This window comes from Leuresthes tenuis, unplaced genomic scaffold (assembly GCF_036924035.1).
Source record: "Leuresthes tenuis unplaced genomic scaffold, fLeuTen1.0.hap1 SCAF_17, whole genome shotgun sequence".
Taxonomy (NCBI): Eukaryota; Metazoa; Chordata; class Actinopteri; order Atheriniformes; family Atherinopsidae; genus Leuresthes; species Leuresthes tenuis.
In genome coordinates, this window is record NW_027325371.1 from 32049522 (window position 1) to 32070991 (window position 21470).

The following is a 21470-nucleotide window of genomic DNA, read 5'->3' on the forward strand; positions in this document are numbered from 1 at the left end:
TGAAGCTAGAGATGAAGAGAGGCATGTCTTTTGTATATGCTCCAGCTGCTCCTGCATTAGAATTATGTTTTTCTTATCTGATGATAGGCGGGAGGAAGCGACTGCTTCAAGGCCGAATGTGAGACCAAGTTGCTGTTTTCCTTAGAGAAGAGTACAAAAGGAGGGAGGACTGAGAAGTGGAACTCTATTACCCCATTCTTCCAAAAGGCAATAATTAACTTGCGCCCCTTTGCTCCAAACCCAATTAGTGTTACCACTTTGTCACTGTGGTAACAGGCTAACTGCAGCCTTAAGGTGAAGAAGCGCTCATCTCAAGGATGAATTTACTGTATCCCCTTCAAGTGCAAGATGTAGAACCTTTGTGGTTCAAGAGTGCTCTGTTCAGTGTGTCACACTGTATTGTATTCCAGGAATGTTAGTATCATCATGTGATGAATTAGCTTGATTGTGGCTTGGTTAGATTTTCTTTTGTTTGGCTATAAATGGTCAAATCTGGTGAAGAAGAAAAGACATGGAAAAAGGAAAAAGCAGAGAGAAGACTGACTTTACAGGGTTATTTAATAGCACCACTGAATGCAAACAATGCTATTCGCAAGTTATACATTGTGCCAAAATCTTTGGCTAATTTATTAAACTAAACAAAATATGTGATTAGCAAATATGGTGTATTATTATTGTATGACATACAAATAAAAAGGAGAATAAGACATTGAAGACTCTGCTATCATTTAACCTATACAACAGTTGGTTTAGAGTGACACAGATCTGGAAAAATCTTATGAATTGTTTGATATCATTGGTGAAGGAATGACATGGTGCAGAAGTACAGTGAGGTTATTGAAACCAAGAAGACACTGTAGTTGTCAGGATTTCTTTCTTTGATAATCTATACGAGTCATAAAAATATATTTAATTGTACAGTATGCTTATTTCATTTCAAGATCTAGATTAGTTCATAATGAAGCACTTAGTAGGTGCGGGTGATGGAGTCATTATTGTACCTTTTCAGTCCTGTCTCTCTTGTAAAGCAAAGTACAAAGCTGTAGCAATAGTAGATAAAGGTATACAATAAATTATCATTCTTACCATGTAGCCATATTTTGAATCACAGTCACAGAAATTTATACATTTTGTCCATAAAATGTCCAAGATGACCAATAATTGCTGCAAGTCAAAGAATGACCTCAGAGCTGACGTATTTGACCCTCCTAGTCTTCCTCTGTCAGCAGGATACCAAGAAAAGGACAACTGCTGACCAGTGACCTTCCCCTTACTCCCCTGAGTTAACAATATTCAAAATCCCATCTGTACCTCTGTATCCTATTATTATTAATTTATGTACACTAATTAGCACTGTTTTTAGTAGAGTTGACTGTACAAATAGTGTGAAACAGTAATACAGAGATGCAAGTTTCAGTGCAGTAGCGACTTACTTTATAGAATAAACTGAAAAAAAACCCACTGAGCTCTTATATAACAGTAAGTGTAAGAGAGCATGTAACCCTGTGCATTTCAGTTTCAATGTCTTCATACGATTATCAGCATCTGGCTATTAAAATAAGAAAAAAATACTTGAAAGCCCTGAGTGAGAGAAGTTGTTACTTTTTCCTCCAACAGGAATTAAAGTGATTGGTGGAGTGAAGGAGCTGACTGGAGAGGAGTTTGGAGTGTATGTCAAACGGATTTTACCTGGTGGCCTTGCTGCAACTGACGGTAAGTAGTGTTTTGCTCACATTTGCATAAATGTGATGTTATGGTAAGCCTCTCTGACTCAAGACTGATGAGATAGAAATGGTGCACTGAAAGTTTTTTTACAAGAATTTGTCGAAGAAATGGCACTTTTTGGATTGCAAACATACACTGTATTGCCAAAAGTATTCACTCATCCATCCAAATAATTCAGGTGTTCAAATCACTTCCGTGGCCACAGTTGTATGAATTCATTGCTTTTGTGAAAGAATGGGTCACTCTCAGGAGCTCAGTGAATTCCAGCGTGGTACCGTGACAGGATGCCACCTGTGCAACAAGTCCAGTTGTGAAATTTCCTTGTGACTAAATATTCCACAGTCAGCTGTCAGTGGTATTATGGAAGCGATTGGGAACGACAGCAACTCAGTGGTAGGCCACGTAAAATGACAGAGCGGGGTCAGCGGATGCTGAGGCCCATAGTGCGTAGAGGTCGCCAACTTTCTGCAGAGTCAATCACTACAGACCTCCAAACTTCAGATTAACTCAAGAACAGTGCATAGAGAGCTTCATGGAATGGGTTTCCATGGTTGAGCGGCTGCATCCAAGCCATACATCACCAAGTGCAATGCAAAGCGCCGGAGGGGGGGTTATGGTGTGGGGTTGTTTTTCAGGAGCTGGGCTTGGCCTCTTAGTTCCAGTGAAAGGAACTCTGAATGCTTCAGCATACCAAGAGATTTTGGACAATTTCATGCTCCCAACTTTGTAGAAACAGTTTGGGGATGGCTCCTTCCTGTTCCAACATGACTGCGCACCAGTGCACAAAGCAAGGTCCATAAAGACATGGCTGAGCTAGTTTGGTGTGGAGTCCTGACCTCAACCCGACAGAACACCTTTGGGATGAATTAGAGCGGAGACTGTGAGCCAACATCAGTGTCTGACCTCACAAATGCGCTTCTGGAAGAATGGTCAAAAATCCCCATAAACACACTCCTAAACCTTGTGGAAAGCTTGCCCATAAGAGTTGAAGCTGTTATAGCTGCAAAGGGTGGGCCGACATCATATTAAACCCTATGGAGTAAGAATGGGATGTCACTCAATTTCATATGCGTGGAAAGACAGACGAGCGAATACTTTTGGCAACATAGTGTATATTAATCTAAGAGAAGGAATGCATATGAAAAAATATTCAGCTCAAAATTTCAATGCAAAATTATTATGACACATAGAATAACAATAGCCATAATTATAGGAAAAACATATGGTTGGAATTAATTTGAAGATCCTTAAAGGGAATAGAGAATGTGGTCAGTTACAGTACTGTAAGATGAAATCTACACATTGTTGTACAGTGTTTATATCCAGAGGTACAAATAAACATGCCAATACAACCACTGCAACCCTATGGGAAGGTGCTGCTTCATCAGATTTTAAGTTGAAGTTCCTGTTCTTCAATCTTAAATCTGTGTGTGCATAGCGCAAACACAAATGTCAGCAGCCAAAAGTCGGTGTCTACACACACACACACTGGCCAAAAGCTGCAAGGGAATGACCAGCAGAGAGAAGTGATCTCTGGAGAGAAACTATTACAACACACCTCCAGCAGGTCATAGATGATGAAGAACCTGCTTTTGTATAAGTATAGTCATTTTATTTTCTTTTAAATTTTTTTCTTTTTTTTTTTTTTTAAATGTGACTTGCCTTAGTTTGAAGATTGAACTCTGCATAAGCATTAAACTTCTTTTATGATATTATTTCTACAAAAAGATAAATTAACTAAGAAGCTTGCCTTACAGGGAAGCATTAACCATAAAGTCTAAGACCAAGCAAGCCATTTTCTATGCTGCCAGTTTTACTTCCCATGTAAAAACCTCAATGTAGCCCTTTACCGTATAAGGACATCTCAAAATCTATGTTCTCACCCGAAAATCTTTTATGTCCTTGAGTAGCATGTCTTGTGAATGATTAGAGAATAATAGTAAGGAAGAAGTTTAGAGTAGAAGTGAATATTGGAAGTGAGACATTGGTCAGACTGAAGACCACTGGAGAGACCACTGAGAAGTATTTTTGGAGATTCTCATGTGAATACAACAACATGAATAAAACAGACCACAACATTGTCATGGCCTACTTTCTCTGTGGCATAAATGATGGATATGGAGCACAGATTTGCAAGTGATATATATATATATATATATATATATATATATATATCTAAGGGCTGGGCACATGAATGCGTTTTTTTTGTGTTAACTAATGATTTCATTATTGCGACAATTATTTGTCTCCGATTAACGGCGTTTTTATTATTTTTATTGTAAACGTCTGTTGCTCCCTGGCTAGGTATGTTGCTTACTGCTGCGGCGCTCACAGGAAACAGTCAGAAAAGTAAAGAATGACGCCATGTGATATTGAAGCAGGCTAAACAAACATGAAGAATGTTACGGATTTTTTACATGGCCATTTTCATTTCAAAGTTCTTCCAGACGGCATAGTCGAAAGTTATTTGTAAGCACTGCAACGTTGAATTGTCTTATCAACAGAGTATTTCAGTTCCTTCAGTGTACAGTTCCAATAAAAGTGCGTTATATGCTACTTTTGAATTCATGATTTGATTTTGCGTAACAATGTGATTAATCACAGGAAATCATGCGATTAACACGATTAAATAATTAAATATATGCCCAGCTCTCTCTCTCTATATATATATATATGAAATATAGCTAGTCATTGTTGTAATATTGCAGGACATTAAAACTTAGTGGTAATGGACGTTGTGGTAAATCAAGATGAAAAAAGTTCAGCCATTAATCATTCTGCTTCAGTGGTGCAGTCCTCTACTGAGCAGTACACTTTTCTTTGATTAATGCTGGAAAAACATGTCAGTTGACAAAGCTGTAACTTTTCAGTCAGTTGATAGAGTATCGGGTCTCTAATTCAAAGTTAAAAAAAGTGGTTACTGGGACTCCACACTTGCATCTCTATAATTAATATGTATGTCCTATTTCTTATGCTCTTCTGTTTTTTTTTTTAAAGTTTGTGCAAAATTAGACATTATACAGTGAATCAAAATGATATTTTGTCTAGACCATTAGTAGAGATATGGGATGAGAACCTCCAAACATAAACAGTAAATGCTGTAGCATTGGAACAGATTTGTGAAGTTTGATAAGAGAAGCCACTTGGTCATCCCTGAATGTTAAAGTCACTGATTTATTTGAAAGTCTTATCATTCTAACATCTGTGTGATATGAAGAAAATGTACAAATTTATTTATTTTATTCAAGGATAACTATTACGTAGAAACTTAATTAAAATACCTGGTAATGAATGAATCCTTACAAACTAATTTCTGTCTGTTTTTTCATTAATATAATCCCTTAATCTATCTATCTATTGGCAATGCATTGATGGCAGATGTGCATGTTTAGTGTTTCATGAGCTCTTGGTACACTCTTCTACACTCATGACTTCAGACTAGAGATGGGAATTGAGAACCAGTTCTCAAAGAGATCCGGCTCCCAGTAGTTCAATTCCATGGAATCGTTAATCCGCCTGCCTAATGACACCATAGACATGTATCCATAGACACCGCATCAACTGTGGAAGGGCGTGCCTAAAGCGCCGTCATCTTGGTACAGGGCTAGCAAATGCAATCTTAAAGTAGAATTATTCACTGAATTTTGGACCGATTTCCAAAATTAGGCTGCAGCACATAGCAAAACTTACCTCACTCAAATACCAGAGAGGCAGCACAAGAAAGAAACTGTGCAAAACAGTTCTCTTTCATGGGTTTTAGCTCTGAGTCAGCGGTGGGGCAAGCAGGCAGGCAGTGAAGCAGAAGGCAGTAAATGATCCAACTGTGATGTAGATCCAGGCACAAGCTACCTGAGCTCGGAAAACAGGCAACGGGAGTAAGACTGTTGAAGACAAAGACACAAGGTAACGCTGGGAAAAGGTTTTCTCTGAAGACATAGAAAGGAGCCGTATTACCACTCAGGAAGTGAGATAATTACAGCGAAGACTGGAGCTCCTGCAGATCCTTAAAAAGGTGTTCTGACGAGGGTAGATGAAGAACAGGTGTGACGGCAGGAGTGATCCAGTCGCCTGCCCCAGAAACCTGCCCTGCCCTCACCTAAGACTCAGAAACCAAACAGCAACAACAGCCAAGCATGATCGTGACAGATGCATACTTGAAATTAAAGTGTTACTGCAACCAAAGCCATTTGTACTATATATAACTGGATAACAATCTATAAAAAAACCGATAATGAACCGAATTGATAAACAATATTGATGATGGAACCGGAATTGCTAAATTCTTAACAATTCCCTACTACAGACAGTCTCTCCTTCTCCTTAATATGCTGCCTAGTCAAATATTTTGTTGGACTACCCTTAGCTTTGATTACGGCACACATTCACAATGACATCGTTGGGATGAGTTTAGGCAATTTGACAAACTTGATTTAATTTTTTGCTAACATCTTGTATTGGTGATATCAGACTAGAAAGCAGTAATATAATCATAATTAAAATTGTTTAGATATAAGGTACCAAATCAGCACTTGACTGATTAAAATTGGTGTTTTTCAATAAATGACAATACAGGGACTTTGATATTATTGGTTTACTGAGGTGCACTGTCCACCAGCTACCACCTTTTAGAGATGGCCTGCTGAGCACTGGGTATTTTCAGGTTCCTATGTGAACAACATATAGAAATATAGCAATCTTTACTCTCAACAGTTTAAAGTCTAGTATGCCTGGCTTTGATTTATTTGTCTTCCTGTGCCTGCTAGTTTATTTTTGTTTGATGCTACAAATAGTTAAGGCTCACAAAGGAGACCAATTTTGTTTATACAACTATACCATTTTGTAAATTAGTCATCCAGCTGATGGAACCACTGTGTACTGCAGAACTAAAATTTTACCTGTCTTTGACCATTCACAGGTAACCTGATGCCAGGTGACCAGATCCTGGAGGTGAATGGAGACAGTCTAGTAGGAGTCACGAGTGAAAAGTAATCTTGTAACAGCTTACTGCATTTATGTCTTTTTGAACCCTGTAATTGTAGAACAACATTGTAAAAGCGTTTTTTTCTTTTCTGGTTGTTTCACAGAGCTGTGGATATCTTGAGAGCAGCCTCAGCAACCAATCACATGCGCCTTCTCATAGCCAGAGATGAAGAGGCAAAGTAAGCAGAGTACGAGTGCACACATTCAGCGGCCACTGGTGCTCCTTTTTACTTTTTATTTTAACATTTAACAAATAGATATACTTTGCAGTTTTTAGTTAGGATGTTTTTCCGAAACAAGATCTTTGGCAATTATCTCGTTTGTGGTGTGAAAGAATATCAGAGCAACCACCGGATTTTGTGATTAAACAATTACAACAATGGTTTTTGTTTGAAATAAAGGTAACTCTATCTTGTTATTGTTACACATGTTTACCTGTGTTCAGGGCAAGGTAGGATTTCAGTCATCAGAATTTGATTTCTTACCATAGGTAGCACCATTGCTGCAAGATTAAAAATAAATTAAAAAAATAAAAAATCAGTTTCCATTTAGTATATTCAATTTCTGTTGAATTCAACTTTGCTTTTTTTTTTGTAATTGCAAACAAAAAGCAAATAGGCACAGAAGGATATAATGGATCTTCTTTTCCCCTTGGACCAGGCCAACCATAGTAACAGCTTCACATAGCCAGAAAATGATGTATTATGAATAGATGTATTAGAAATGTTAATATAACACATGCAGCACCTGAACTGTTTTCCACATTGCAGCTCAAGCATTAGTCATGGTAGAGGATGGTAGTATTAGTGTTGAACCAGCTTTCTAATCTGACTGTGACCAGTTTGGGTAAAAACAAGGTCAGTACCAGCTGTCAATAGAACAAGCATCATCTTCCCTTTAAATCCACTGCACGCAGCATTATCCTTAACTGTCTGTCGACAAAGGTGGTAGGGAGATTTACATATTTAAAACACCAAGGCTGTTGCATATGAATATTTCAGCCCTGATATTTCCCAAAAATATTCTGCTTGTATATCCTCAATGAAGACAGTCTGACACTGGCAGGATTGACATTTCAGCTCTTAGAGAAGAGACGTATGAGACAAAATGAAGTCAGTACTGGTAAAAGAGATGTCATACAGCAAAGTGTAGAGTTAGAGAGTGCATATTTGGAACAAATATATAATCTTTGCATTGGTTTGTTTAAGGTAGGTTCAAGGTGGTTATTTTAACAAAGGGATTGATTCTCACAAGGTGGTTTCAGCAATGGGGAGGCCTAAACATCCCAACCCAACACATTGCTTTGTCTTATATGTAGAAGAGTAACGGTGGACTCATGGAGGGGAGAGCTTAACCTAGAGCAATGCTCCTGACGAGATGAGCCATGTGTGTTAATCTGTGCTCTGTGCTTTAACTACCCTGCAGCCCAGAGCAGACAAGCTGAAGGGAAAGAGCGAGGACAGCAGTGAGGCGGGGGATTATGCCTGTGTGTGTCCATACTTCCCTCTTGTTCCGTTTCTTTGCATATTTTGATACGTATTGTTGGGTCTTTAAACATAAACACAAGTCTATTTGCTAAATATCAGTCTTAATTAAACAGTACAGTGATGCAGCAGTCAGGGAAGTGAGAAGAAGGATGGTGTTGGTGTGAAATATTAGTGAAGTTAAGAACTGAAAAGAGCTGGCAAGGGAAATTAATAAATTAATGACTGACATTGCAATTTAAAAAGAAAAAAATCAGTCAACATTATTTATTTTGGGAAGGAGGGAAGGTGGGGGATTCTGTTTCTGCGTGTACCTGAGGATTTTGTCTATTGTTCTGTTTAACTACAATGCCCATAAACAGAGCCCATGTTGGGACCTTTCATCCTCTCTGCCTACCAGGGCACAATGCCAGATGAGGTAATTCTTAGACTTTGAATTCATGAGAAACAGTTGTCTTGTGTGGTAGTTAGGAAAACACAAAACATTATTTACATTCAGGTCCTGGCCAATCCTGTCACAGTGTTGCATTTGAATTATTTATTTAGTGCTGCCGCTCCATTCTTGCAGACCATTAACAGTCCCAAAGCTACTTATATTTTTCTTATTAATCAATATACCTCATCATTTTCAGATAGGATGTTTTATTTAGCTAATCTGGGCAATACCAGGACAGCTAAAGCAAATGTCTGAGACACATGATAGAGAATACACTAAAAGCATGAAAAAGCTGGGGTTGTGGATAAAGATATAAATTCACTCTGGTTGCACATACAGTAAGGGAATACATCTGAACCAGTTGAAAAAAAGTATGATGGCTCCCTGAGTGTGGGGATTTTTCTTCTCAGCTTGGTGTGAGGTGACACTGCTGGTTATGAAAGTGCAGCCTGATGTCATCTTTTTTTGTGTCCTTATTTTCCACGGAGCCTATATGATTGTTTATTATAATCTGCTCAGAAATGTATATTTGTATCATCATCCACAGGGATATCATATTGTTGTGTTATAAGAATACAATATTTTTGTAAAACAGCAGGCAGATTATTTGTTTCTTGCTACAGTACAGTATCTGATGAAACTGAGAAATTGAAAGACTGAAGACAAGAAGTGATAACATATGTGTATGAGTGTGTGACACAAGATATTAAAAGTTATTATAACCTCACTTCGTGGCCTTGGTAAGCACATCTCAGCCGTCTCTTATCTAGCCATCACATTCATACCTTTTTTTTTTTATAATATCCTCTTCTTGTTTGTTTTGCAAAGGAGAGAATTTGCGGAGTTGCTGGAGAAATATGGATCCAATGGTAGCACTGGATCAACACGCAACTCTCCCATCCAGCAAGGTAGGTTAATTATTGCATAGTCCCACAAGCTGTTTTGTAAAATGTGACTAACAAATTCTTCTATAAACACAAAAAAAACTTACTTACTTGAATTATACTGCATCAGAATAAGAGTATTAAGAGAGTAATTAGCCAGCATAATTTGGAGCAACTTCCAAGTGCTGCCGAAGCATCCCTCTATGTTTGATGGGGTACCAAGCCTTTAGGGTGGGTGCAGTAAGTCGACCTTAAAAAATGGCTTTGGACAAGTGCACTTGTCCCTCACACAGTTGCAAACATCTGTTAGGAAGGAAGCAGCCAGCTGGTACTGATTTGTTAAAACAGACTTGCAGTACTTGAAACAATCTAGTGTGTTCTGTGCAGAGATATTGTTGGCATTGTTGTATCTTTTCAAACTGAAGTGAAAGGTAACGATTAGAAACAGAGTTGAAAAACTATATATTTGGGTAATTTGGGTAAGTGTTTGGGTAATTTGCTGTAAAAACCAATGCGCTTGGTGTGCTTTTCAGGTTTTGACTGCGTTTTAAATTTCAGGAATTTGGCATCACATTTAAATCAGTTTGATTCAGTTTAATTTATACTGTGCCACTTCACTACAAAAGTCATCTAAATGGTAAATGGACTTGTACTTGTACTTGTATAGTGCTTTTCTAGTCTAACTGACCACTCAAAGCGCTTCACTACATGCCACATTCACCCCACTCACACAGCACGTCTTAAGATACACATAACTACGTGCTTTCTAATCATTCACGCACATTCATACCCCAAATGATACACTGGGGGGGCAACGTGGGGTTCAGTGTCTTGCCCAAGGACGCTTCGACATGTATCCTGGGGAAGCCAGAGTTGAACCACCGACCTTCCGATTGGTGGGCGACTGCTCCTGAGCTACAGCCGCCCCTCTAAAGACACTATAAAGATTAAATCCAATACAATCCAATTCTAATTCAATTCAAATTAAGTAATTATAATCAAAATGAAATAAATAAATTAACATTTGAATCAGTGCAATTCATATAAAAAGTTTCCAATGGATTGCCTCAAATCTTAATTTTAGAGATGTAACATATAATATGATATTTCATATCACGGTTATTGATATTATCACGGTATTGTTAGATGTGTTGAAAATGTTCAAAAAGTACTGAACACACACACTGAAATCTTTTAACCAAGTTTTATTTTAAAAAAAGAATACTTTTCTTTACATTCACTGCTCAAGACTAGATCTAGTCTTACAGATTCAAGAACTGGTACAGAAAGAAAACTCACTGTTTCATGTACCTTAAGTAGAAATCAAATGTGCATATGAACGCAACACTACAATTTTAAACAAAGTAATGTGGCAGAAACATTAAAATAATACCATAAATAAATAAAAATAAATGTGAAAATTGTGCAAGATGGCACCTTGTGGCCATAAGCGGTAACTGCACTTTGGGCATGTAGATAAATACACTTTTCTTCACATTCAGTGCTCATGTATGAGATCTAGTCTTACATATGTCAGAAGAACTGTTAAAGAAAGGATACTTTCAGTGTTTGTTGTACCTTAGGTAGAAATCAAATGTACATACACTAACGCTGAACAAAGTAATGTGGATGTATAGAATTCAACCACATGTAAACAAATCTGTAGTGCAGGTGTTTAAAAAAACACAAACCACTTACAAATCAAATTAACCACATTGATAGTCTGTTCTCTCCTTCATGAGAAATAAGGTGCTGGTAACTTTGTTCACTTGAGATTAAAATGTAAAAATGTCAGCAAATTTACTCTGTCTGGTTTAAGTAGTGATCTGCGGGGGGAAACATTGTGCTCACTGGCACTGAATAATCTCTCAGATGGCACGCTGGTTGCTGGGATGCATAAAAGCTTCCTGGCAACCCTGGCAACCCTGGCAAGGTGAGGCAACTCTGATGCATGGCCCCTCCACCACATAAGTGGATCTTCATCTGCTGGAATGGATGGCAGAGACAGGTAGATCTTTATCTCTTCTTTCACTCCATCTTCTGCAATGTTCAACATGGCCCTCTTCAACTCTCTGGTTCCTTGCTGAGGTAATCTTTCTCAACAATCCAGCCAAGCCTTTCCTCTCCAATGCTGCTGTGGTGGTGTTCACGGTGGAAGTGCTGCTGGTGCTTTGCGGTTCTTCCCTGACTTGTACAGGTGCCAGCTTCAAGACCTCTTCCCGGACACAGCTGTCAACAGTTGCAGCCTCAGGCTTATCTAAAAAGCTGCTTTTGAAGCAGGGGTCAATGAAACAAGCAATGTGCATGATCCTCTTTGCCTTCTCTGTATATCTGTGATTCAGGTCTTCTCTCCCTGCCCTTTTCCTCTCCTTGGGTCCTCATCTTTTTCCACCAAAACATCACAGCTAATGTGGTATAGGACAGGTTTGATGGCTGACAGTGTCACACGAGTCTCTGAGGCAAGTGCACCAGTTAAATTGCTCAGGGGCTCAAGGAGCTGGCAGAGTTGTTCCATGACAGTTGTGTGAGAGTCCTTAGGCATTAAATGCCATGTTCCTCTTTCTGCAGCCAATGTGGTACAGACTGGCTGCTGTTGGCTGAGGAAACACTCGACCATCTTATGTGTTGATCCCCATCGTGTCACTACATTGTGGATGAGAGCCTTCTGTGGGATGTTGAGAGCATCTTGCTTTTCTTTCAGTCCTCTCCTTCTCTTCCAGCTCCATGAGAAGCCTTGGACCAGGTGACGGCAGGCTTTGACTGCTGTGTCAACCCTCTGAATTTTTAAAGCTTTCGAGATGACCAGGTTCAAGGTTCAAGTCACAGATCTGTAAACTCTTCAAAAGCCTTCAACATTTTAGTTGCGTTGTTTGTCGTTACACAAACCAGGTCTTCCTTGTTGTCTTCCAGCATATTCTCAAAAATCTCAGTTATGTTGTCAGATGAGTGATCTTCTGGGAAGAACTGTGTTTCCAGGCAGTGTGAAAGCAGTTGCCAGTCTGTGTTGAGGTAGTGGATAGTGAAGCTGATGTAGGGTTGACCAGCCCTGCTTTCACTAGTCCAGATATCTGTAGTTGCAGCAAAGTATGTACCCTGAGCCAAACTTTGTACAACATCAGCTTTAACGTTGTTTAACATTTGGATTATTTCAGTCTTTGTAAAGAGCTCCGCGCTGGAACTTTATAATGTGGGACAGCAACCTTCATCCGCCTCAGAAAGCCCGTCCTCTCAACTATTTGAAATGGCATCATGTCTTTTGCAATAAAATATGAGAGGGCTACAGTGAGGTATTTAGCCATTTTTGATGAAGGTACATAAGCAGCCTGCATCTGAAATGAATGAAGTATTGTTTGTGTTGATGATGTTGCTGTGGCAGCTGTAGCTGTAGCATTGGGGTTGCTTGCTGTACACCCACTCTGTAAATAAGGAAAAAAGCAAACGTGGTATTATTATTTTTTATTATATGATGATGATTATTATTATTAATTATCATCTGACTGACTGACTCACACACGCTCACACACACACACACACACACACACAGAGGTCCTCACTCTGTGTCCAATAATATTAAAGTAGCAGCAATCGTACACAGCATATAAAAAACCCCACAGAAACAAACACATTTTGCTCTGCTACGGTACGTGTCGTATACAGAAACCTGTTGTCTGCACACACTACTCCCCGTTGCTGATAGCGCTTGATAACATCTATTTTTACAGGAGTAACATTAGGGTAACACTTAACTTAGGTACAAGAAAAATCCTGCATATAGAAGGCGGTCCCAGGTCAAAAGACAAGTCCTGGTCAAAAATAACTCCCAAGGCTCCTTATGCTGGAACTGGAAGCAAAGGAATTGCCCTCTAGATTACCTACATAGTTAGACAGTGTCTTCCTGAGGCACTCAGGTCAAAACACAACTATTTCAGTTTTATTTGAATTCAAAAGCTGAAAATTCAGAGTCATCTAAGCCTTTATGTTTTTAAGACATGCTTGTAATCTAACCAACTAATGGTTTTGTCTTGCTTCATGGGTAAGTATAGCTCATCTATGTATCGCCTTCATATTAATGGAAATTTATGCCATGCTGTCCAAAAATATATCATAACTGAAGCATCCACAAAGTGAAAAGTATCATTCTAAATACAGAACCCTGTGGAACTCCATGACTAACTAGTATGTGTGAGGAAGACTCATCACATTTGCAAACAAACCAGAATCCATCAGAGGAATATGAGAATTTCTTTAATTTCAGTAACCTTCAGAAAGCTGGACTCTGACTGGAAGTTGAACAGTGATCTTTTATTGCCTCCCAACCAATTATTATTTTGCAGTGCATGGAATTAGAAAAAATAAATAAATAGAGCTCTTTCAAAAAAATAAAATAATAAAGTTTAACAAAAGTGTCCTTTCTTCTATATCAGCAGACGGGGTTCAACCCTGTGTTGTGGGTATATGTCTGCTCGTTATACTAGGTTTTGTGGTGAACGTTCTTATCTGTGTCAAAGGGAAATAAGTAAAGGTCTTTGGTCTTCGGAGTGGATCCCGATCTCCATCCACTGTCGATCGCCTGGCTCGCCACTGAATTGCCGAAGGTTCAGAATACTGATCAATCCCTGATCTAGCAAAAAATAAATAAATCAACTACAAGCATGGTGCAGAAAATACGTTTCAATTCACATGACTTCCTACTACTCCCATTGTGATTCTCTGCATATACATATCCAGATGCAGTACATTGTTGCAATAATTGTAAATGGCGATGTACACATTTACAGTATTTTAATATTTTAACACAATTATTCATCATGAACTTGTATTTAAGATAAATAGACTTATTTATCTCTATAAGCAGTATTTTTATTTTTGAGAGCAGCTTATCCTTTTAACTGAAATGAACTGTATCAGCTCGAAAGTATCTCAGTTAGCAGCATCTTCACCTGAGCTAACATCAACAAGCTAATAACGAGGCCTAGCATATAATACATGGCTCAACAGAGCTATGTGTCTTAAGCTACTTTCACAGATGAACACTGGAGACGTTAAAAAGTAGGTTTGGACAATTTGATTCTGTCTTTTTCCACAGTTGCTGTTCACAAACACACATGACATGATAAGAGTACTGCATGTATCTGCCCAATAATATACAAGAGCGAGTATTGAGCGGAAAACAGCATACATGTCAGTAGAAAGGAAAGACTCACACCAGCACACACAGATGTTCACTTTCACAAGGACAGAAAATGCACAATTGTACATTGTCACTCCCGATGATTTTCTGGAGATTTGACTTTTTACTTGGGTGCCTAGGTGGAAAATCTTGTCAGAATGTCCCGAGCATATGTTGCATACGTTTTTGTTCTCACATTGCTGATAAAAAATGTGTGGTTCTAATGTTTTTCTATTAATGTTAAATAATAAGACAATTCTAGCTCTTTGAAAGACCGTCTTTCTTTTCAACTGTCTTAAAGTCTGCTTTGAAGCATACAGATGCAGATTAAGCCAAAGAGCCTGTGTCCTCTGAGTACAAACTGTAATCTTTGGAGAAGATTTATGATGTTAAGTTTGTTTTGAAGATCTAAACAACTAAAGCTGATAAGTGTAAGAAAGCAAATTCAATTCAATTTTATTTATATAGCGCCAGATTACAACAATTGTCATCTCAAGGCACTTAAGTAATATAGTCCAATTCAAGCCAATTGGAATTCAATTAATTGTAATCATAATCCAATTAATTCATATAGAGCCAATTCAGAAAATTAATATCCTAGCTAAGGAAACCAACAGATTGCACCGAAAGTTGTCTTCAGTCCAATCTCCCGTCCTGAGCGTGCCTGTGGCGACTGTGGAAAGGAACGACTCTCTTTTAACAGGAAGAAACCTCTGGCAGAACCAGACTCAGGAAGGGTGGCCATCCGCCTTGACCAGCTGGGGTTTGAGAAGACAGAAAAGAGGGAAAAGAGGGGGGAAAAACACCATAACGCCATTCAAAGGATACCTGTTGGAACAGGGAAACATACGTTAATAACCACAATAATGTCACATGTACATAAAATCAATTGTGAAATTAAACAGGGGGAAAAAGAGAGCAAAGTTAGGAAAGGTGTGACAGATGAGGTCCCCCAGCAGTCTAAGCCTATAGCAGCTTAACTATGGGATGTTTCAGGATTACCTGAGCCATCCCTAACTATAAGCTTTATCAAAAAGGAAAGTTTTAAGCCTAATCTTAAAAGTGGAAAGGGTGTCTGCTTCCCGGACATTTACTGACAGCTTATTCGACAAGAGAGGGGCCTGATAACTGAAGGCTCTACCTCCCATTCTACTTTTAGAAACTCTGGGAACAACAAGTAAACCTGCAGTTTGGGAGCGAAGTGCTCTGTTAGGAAAATACCTTACAATTAGATCTTTAAGATATGATGGAGCTCGGTCATTAAGAACTTTATATGTGAGAAGAAGAATCTTAAATTCTATTCTGAATTTAACAGGGAGCCAATGAAGAGAAGCTAAAACTGGAGAAACATGATCTCTCCTGTTAGTTCTCATCAGAACTCTGGCTGCAGCATTTTGGATCAGCTGGAGGCTTTTCAGAGAATATGTGGGACAGACCAATAATAAGGAATTACAGTAGTCCAATCTTGAAGTAACAAATGCATGAACTAGTTTCTCTGCATCACCCTGAGACAGGATGTTCCTGATTTTAGCAATATTACGAAGGTGAAAGAAGGCAGTCCTAGAAACCAGTTTTATATGTGCGTCAAATGATAAATTATGGTAAAAAATAACTCAAAGGTTCCTCACTGTAGAACTAGAAGCCAAGGAAATACCATCTAGAGTAACTATATAACTAGACAATTTCTCCCTGAAGCGCTCAGGTCCAAAGAGAACAACTTCAGTTTTGTCTGAATTTAAAAGCAGACAGTTCTGAGTCATCCAGGTCTTTATGTCTGTAAGACAGGCTTGTAGTCTGACCAACCTATTGGTTTCATCTGGTTTCATAGATACGTACAGCTGAGTATCATCAGCATAACAATGGAAATTTATGCCATGCTGTCTGATAATGTTACCTAATGGAAGCATGTATAAAGTAAAAAGAATCGGTCCAAGCACAGAACCCTGAGGAACTCCATGACTTACTCCAACGTGTGAGGAAGATTCTTCATTTACAAGAACAAACTGGAATATATCAGATAAATATGACTTAAACCAGCCTAATGCAGTTCCTTTAATCCCAATAACATGTTCAAGTCTCTGTAACAGAATGCTGTGATCGATCGTATCAAATGCAGCACTGAGATCCAACAGGACAAGCACAGAAACAAGTCCGCTATCAGAAGCTAACAGGAGATCATTGGTAACTTTCACCAGTGCTGTTTCTGTGCTATGATGCACTCTGAATCCTGACTGAAACTCTTCAAACAGATTATTTCTATGTAAATGACCACAAAGTTGAACTGCAACTATTTTTTCAAGAACTTTAGACAAAAAAGGGAGATTGGATATAGGTCGATAATTAGCCAACACTTCTGAATCAAGAGTAGGTTTTTTAAGTAAAGGTTTAATTACAGCAACCTTAAAAGTCTGAGGTACATATCCTATCAACAAAGACCGATTGATCAAATCCAATATGGAAGTGTCAATTAAGGGGAAAACCTCCTTGAACAGTCTGGTTGGGATTGGGTCTAACATACAAGTTGATGGTTTAGAAGAGACTATTGCTGTTGTTAGCTCAGAGAGATCAACTGGACAGAAGCTGTCTAAATACAATTCAGGTTCGAAAGATACTTCTAAAGCTGCTCTACTTGATGATACATCAGTGATAATAATGGGAAGGATTCCATTAATCTTCTCTCTGATAGAAACAATTTTATTGATGAAGAATCTCATGAAATCATCACTGCTGAGAGTTAAAGGAATACATGGCTCAACAGAGCTCGGACTCTTTGTCAGCCTGGCAACAGTGCTGAAAAGAAACCTGGGATTATTCTTATTCTCTTCTATCAATAATGAATAATAAGCAGTTCTAGCTTTACGAAGTGCTTTCTTATACGTTATTAAACTATCTTTCCAGACTAATTGAGACTCTTCTAAATTAGAGGAACGCCACTGTCTCTCCAGCTTTCTTGCAGACTGCTTTAACGCACGCAGCTGTGAATTATACCAAGAAGCCAACCTCTTCTGACTGATTACCTTCCTTTTCAGAGGGGCAACATTGTCCAGTGTTGTACGCATTGAAGCTATAGTGCTGTCAACAAGAGAGTCAAGTTCTACTGGAGTAAAATTTAGGTAGCCGTCCTCTGTCATATCAGCACATGGCAGTGAAGAAAAGGATGATGAAATCAACTCTTTAAAACTGGTTACAGCATTCTCTGACAGACACCTTCTATATGTAGAATTCTTCTCAGAAACCGTGTAGTCAAGTAATGTAAATTCAAAAGTTATTAAAAAATGGTCAGACAAGACAGAGTTATGAGGGAACACTGTTAACTGTTCACTCTCAATGCCATAAGTCAGCACAAGGTCAAGGGTATGATTAAGGCAGTGAGTAGGTCTGTGAACACTTTGAGAAAATCCAATAGAGTCTAATATAGAATTAAAGTTAATATTTAGGCTGTCATTTTCAACATCTACATGAATATTAAAGTCACCCACTACAATGACTTTATCTGTACTCAGCACTAACTGGGATAAAAACTCTGAGAATTCAGACAGAAACTCAGAATAAGGGCCAGGTGGTCGATACACAACAACAAACACAAGAGGTTTTTGTGATTTCCACTTTGGGTGGGAAAAACTGAGAATCAGAGATTCAAAAGAGCTAAAACTAATCTTGGGTCTAGGACTGATTAGTAACCCTGATCTGAAGATAGCTGCCACTCCTCCTCCTCTACCTGTGGTTGGAGGAACATGAACATTTAAATAGTCAGAGGGAGTTGATTCATTAATGCTAACATGATCCTCCTGCTGCAGCCAGGTTTCTGTAAGACAAAATATATCAATATGATGATCACAAATCAAATCATTCACTAACAGAGACTTCGATGTTAATGTTAATGGAGTTGTAAAGGTCCCTTAAACACATTACTTCTGTATGCATTAATGATGAAAATGAACAAAGCTACAAAAAATGGTGGATCCTATGACAGTCTTTTAAACTACTGAAATCTTTTATTCTAATGACAGGATAGAGGCAGATGTTGATCCAAAGCAGTTGGTTTAAAAAAATGTTTTTTTAAATGTCCTGGGGATATTTCAGTTTCTCTGCAGTTGGTTGGTCAGCATATTAGGTATTATTCTGTGCTTAGAGTCGCTCAGGCTTAAGAAATGCTTGACACAGAGGTACATTAAAGTGGAGAGACAGGGATATTTTAGCCATCTGTGCCTGCAGCAAATTATTGAGAACTTTAAGAAGACTTGTCAGAAAACAAATGTTTTTGAAGTAAATTTGATGCATCATCCTTTAACAAATATGTTTGTTCAAAAACCCTCATTGGAATGAATGCTTCATCTTGGAATGGCTCTCTTCTTTGGCAACAAAGCACTGGGAGAATATGACTGATGATTGATATGCTCTTTCTCGATTCGAAAGGAGGTCGATACCTGGATAGTACATCATCTGGATCCTCATCTCGATCCCAGAGTCCATTGTTGCTAAGCCCTGCAAGCTCTCAGAACATGTACAACAATGGTGGACCCATGATGCGCTCTCTTAGGTAAGAACTTACAGTTGATACAAGACTTACATCAACAACCATCAAAGTACTGAAACATAGTTGACAAGTTGAGCTTATTTAAGCTGTGTTTGTGTTTCACTTTTCTTTTTTTTCCTTTTTTTTTTAAACTTTAATGCATTTGTCTGTTCTCTCAGTCACCCAGGTGAAGGAGTGATTCAACTACTTTCTGTAGCACGATCTAATAGTTTAGGAATCACCATCGGAGGAGGCTCTAACAGGCCTGATGGTCCTGCAGTCTTTATCCAAGAGGTGCTGTCTGGGGGGGACTGTCACAAGGTAAGAAATAAGGACAACAGCTGGAAGTACACAGTGAAAGCAATTCCCACAAGTGCAGATATTAAAGGCAAGATTAAGGGTGTTGTAAATAGATGTGAATGCTTCTCATAGCCTTTCGACAATGTTTTCAGTTAGCAAACAGATAAACCAGAAAAAGAATGAGCTGGACAGACCAGAGTAATTTCTGAAGTTACAATTTTAACAAATAGCTGACTACACAAGAATACATTTTCATAGACTATGGATACTTTACTTGAAGTCTACAGTAGGTTGTATTGTTACTTGAGGAAACTGATACATTCCATATCCCTGGAGTCCTGACTGGAGGGCTATACGAAAAACTGGTTAAAGCATGACTGAGATGGATGAATTGTAGCAGTGAGGGACCTTTTACAGGGAAATGAAGCTAACATGATGATGGAGGGCAGGGAGAGACAAGGAGAATAAGAGAGGAAAGCAAGAGTGCATATGCAGACCTCTGCAGCTTTGGCCACAGATTAGTGTTAAATACTGCTGAGCCATGCTTAGGTCAAAGGCTGCTGATTCTGTTCCTCTGACTTGCTCCATAAAACAGGCATATAGCTACATGATGTCACCTCTACTCACATAATGGTCAGACATACAATATATTGCCAAAAATAATTTGCTCATCTGCCTTTACACGCATCTGAAATTAATTGACATCCCATTCTTAATCCGTAGGATTTAATATGACGTTGGCCCACCCTTTGCAGCTATGACAGCTTCAACTCTTATGGGCACAAGGTTTAGGAATGTGTTTATAGGAATTTTTGACCATTCTTCCAGAAGCGCATTTGTGAGGTCAGACACTGTTGTTTGAAGAGAAGGCCTGGCTCACAGTCTCTGCTCTAATTCATCCCAAAGGTCTTCTGTCGGCTAACTTCTTCTAACTTGACCAGTCAAGTTCTTCCACACCAAACTGGGTCATCCATGTCTTTATGGACCTTGCACTGGTGCACAAAGCAACATGACGTTGGAACAGGAAGGGGCCATCCCCAAACTGTTTCCACAAAGTTGGGAGCATGAAATGGTCCAAAATCTCTTGGTATGCTGAAGCATTCAGAGTTCCTTTCACTCGAACTAAGGGGCCAAGCCCAGCTCCTGCAAAGCAACCTCACACCATAAACCCCCCTCCACCAAACTTTACACTTGGCACAATGCAGTCAGACAAGTACCGTTCCCCTGGCAACCGCCAAACCCAGACTCCTCCATCAGATTGCCAGATGGAGAAGCGTGATTCATCACTTCAGAGAACGCATCTCCACTCCTCTAGAGTCCAGTGGCGGCGTGCTTTACACCACTGCATCCGGCGCTTTGCATTGCACTTGGTGATGTATGGCTTGGATGCAGCTGCTCAACCATGGAAACCCATTCCATGAAGCTCTCTACGCATACTGTTCTTGAGTTAATCTGTTGGAGGTCTGTAGCGATTGACTCTGCAGAAAGTTGGCGACCTCTACGCACTATGGGCCTCAGCATCCGCTGACCCCGCTCTGTCATTCTATGTGGCCTAACACTGAGTTGCTGTCATTCCCAATCGCTTCCATAATACCACAGACAGCTGACTGTGGAATATTTAGTTGCGAGGAAATTTCCCGACTGGACTTGTTGCACAGGTGGCATCCTGTCACGGTACCACGCTGGAATTCACTGAGCTCCTGAGAGCGACCCATTCAATATTCAACAGATGTTTGTAGAAGCAGTCTGCATGCCTAGGTGCTTGAATTTATACACCTGTGGGCACGGAAGTGATTTGAACACCTGAATTTAGTTATTTGGATGGATGAGTGAATACTTTTGGCAATATAGTGTATGTATATGCTCATCCAAACCCACTTAGTGTTTTAAAACAACTCATAGTCTATTTTACATCATATTAACACCTTAAACAGATGCCTATTTTAGATCGTGATCGTGGTTAAGTTGTACTCTT

At 39.0% G+C, this 21470-nt stretch overlaps 1 protein-coding gene across 1 annotated transcript in view; it reads left to right on the top strand.

The window, feature by feature from the left end:
* The window catches only part of LOC140272899 (syntaxin-binding protein 4), a 67546-nt gene that overhangs the window by 13070 nt on the left and 33006 nt on the right, over positions 1-21470 (top strand). The window contains exons 3-8 of the mRNA XM_072368407.1: positions 1618-1713; positions 6641-6710; positions 6810-6884; positions 9454-9533; positions 19096-19219; positions 19375-19516. Coding sequence (XP_072224508.1) covers positions 1618-1713; positions 6641-6710; positions 6810-6884; positions 9454-9533; positions 19096-19219; positions 19375-19516 — 587 coding nt within the window. The remainder of the gene's footprint in view (positions 1-1617; positions 1714-6640; positions 6711-6809; positions 6885-9453; positions 9534-19095; positions 19220-19374; positions 19517-21470) is intronic.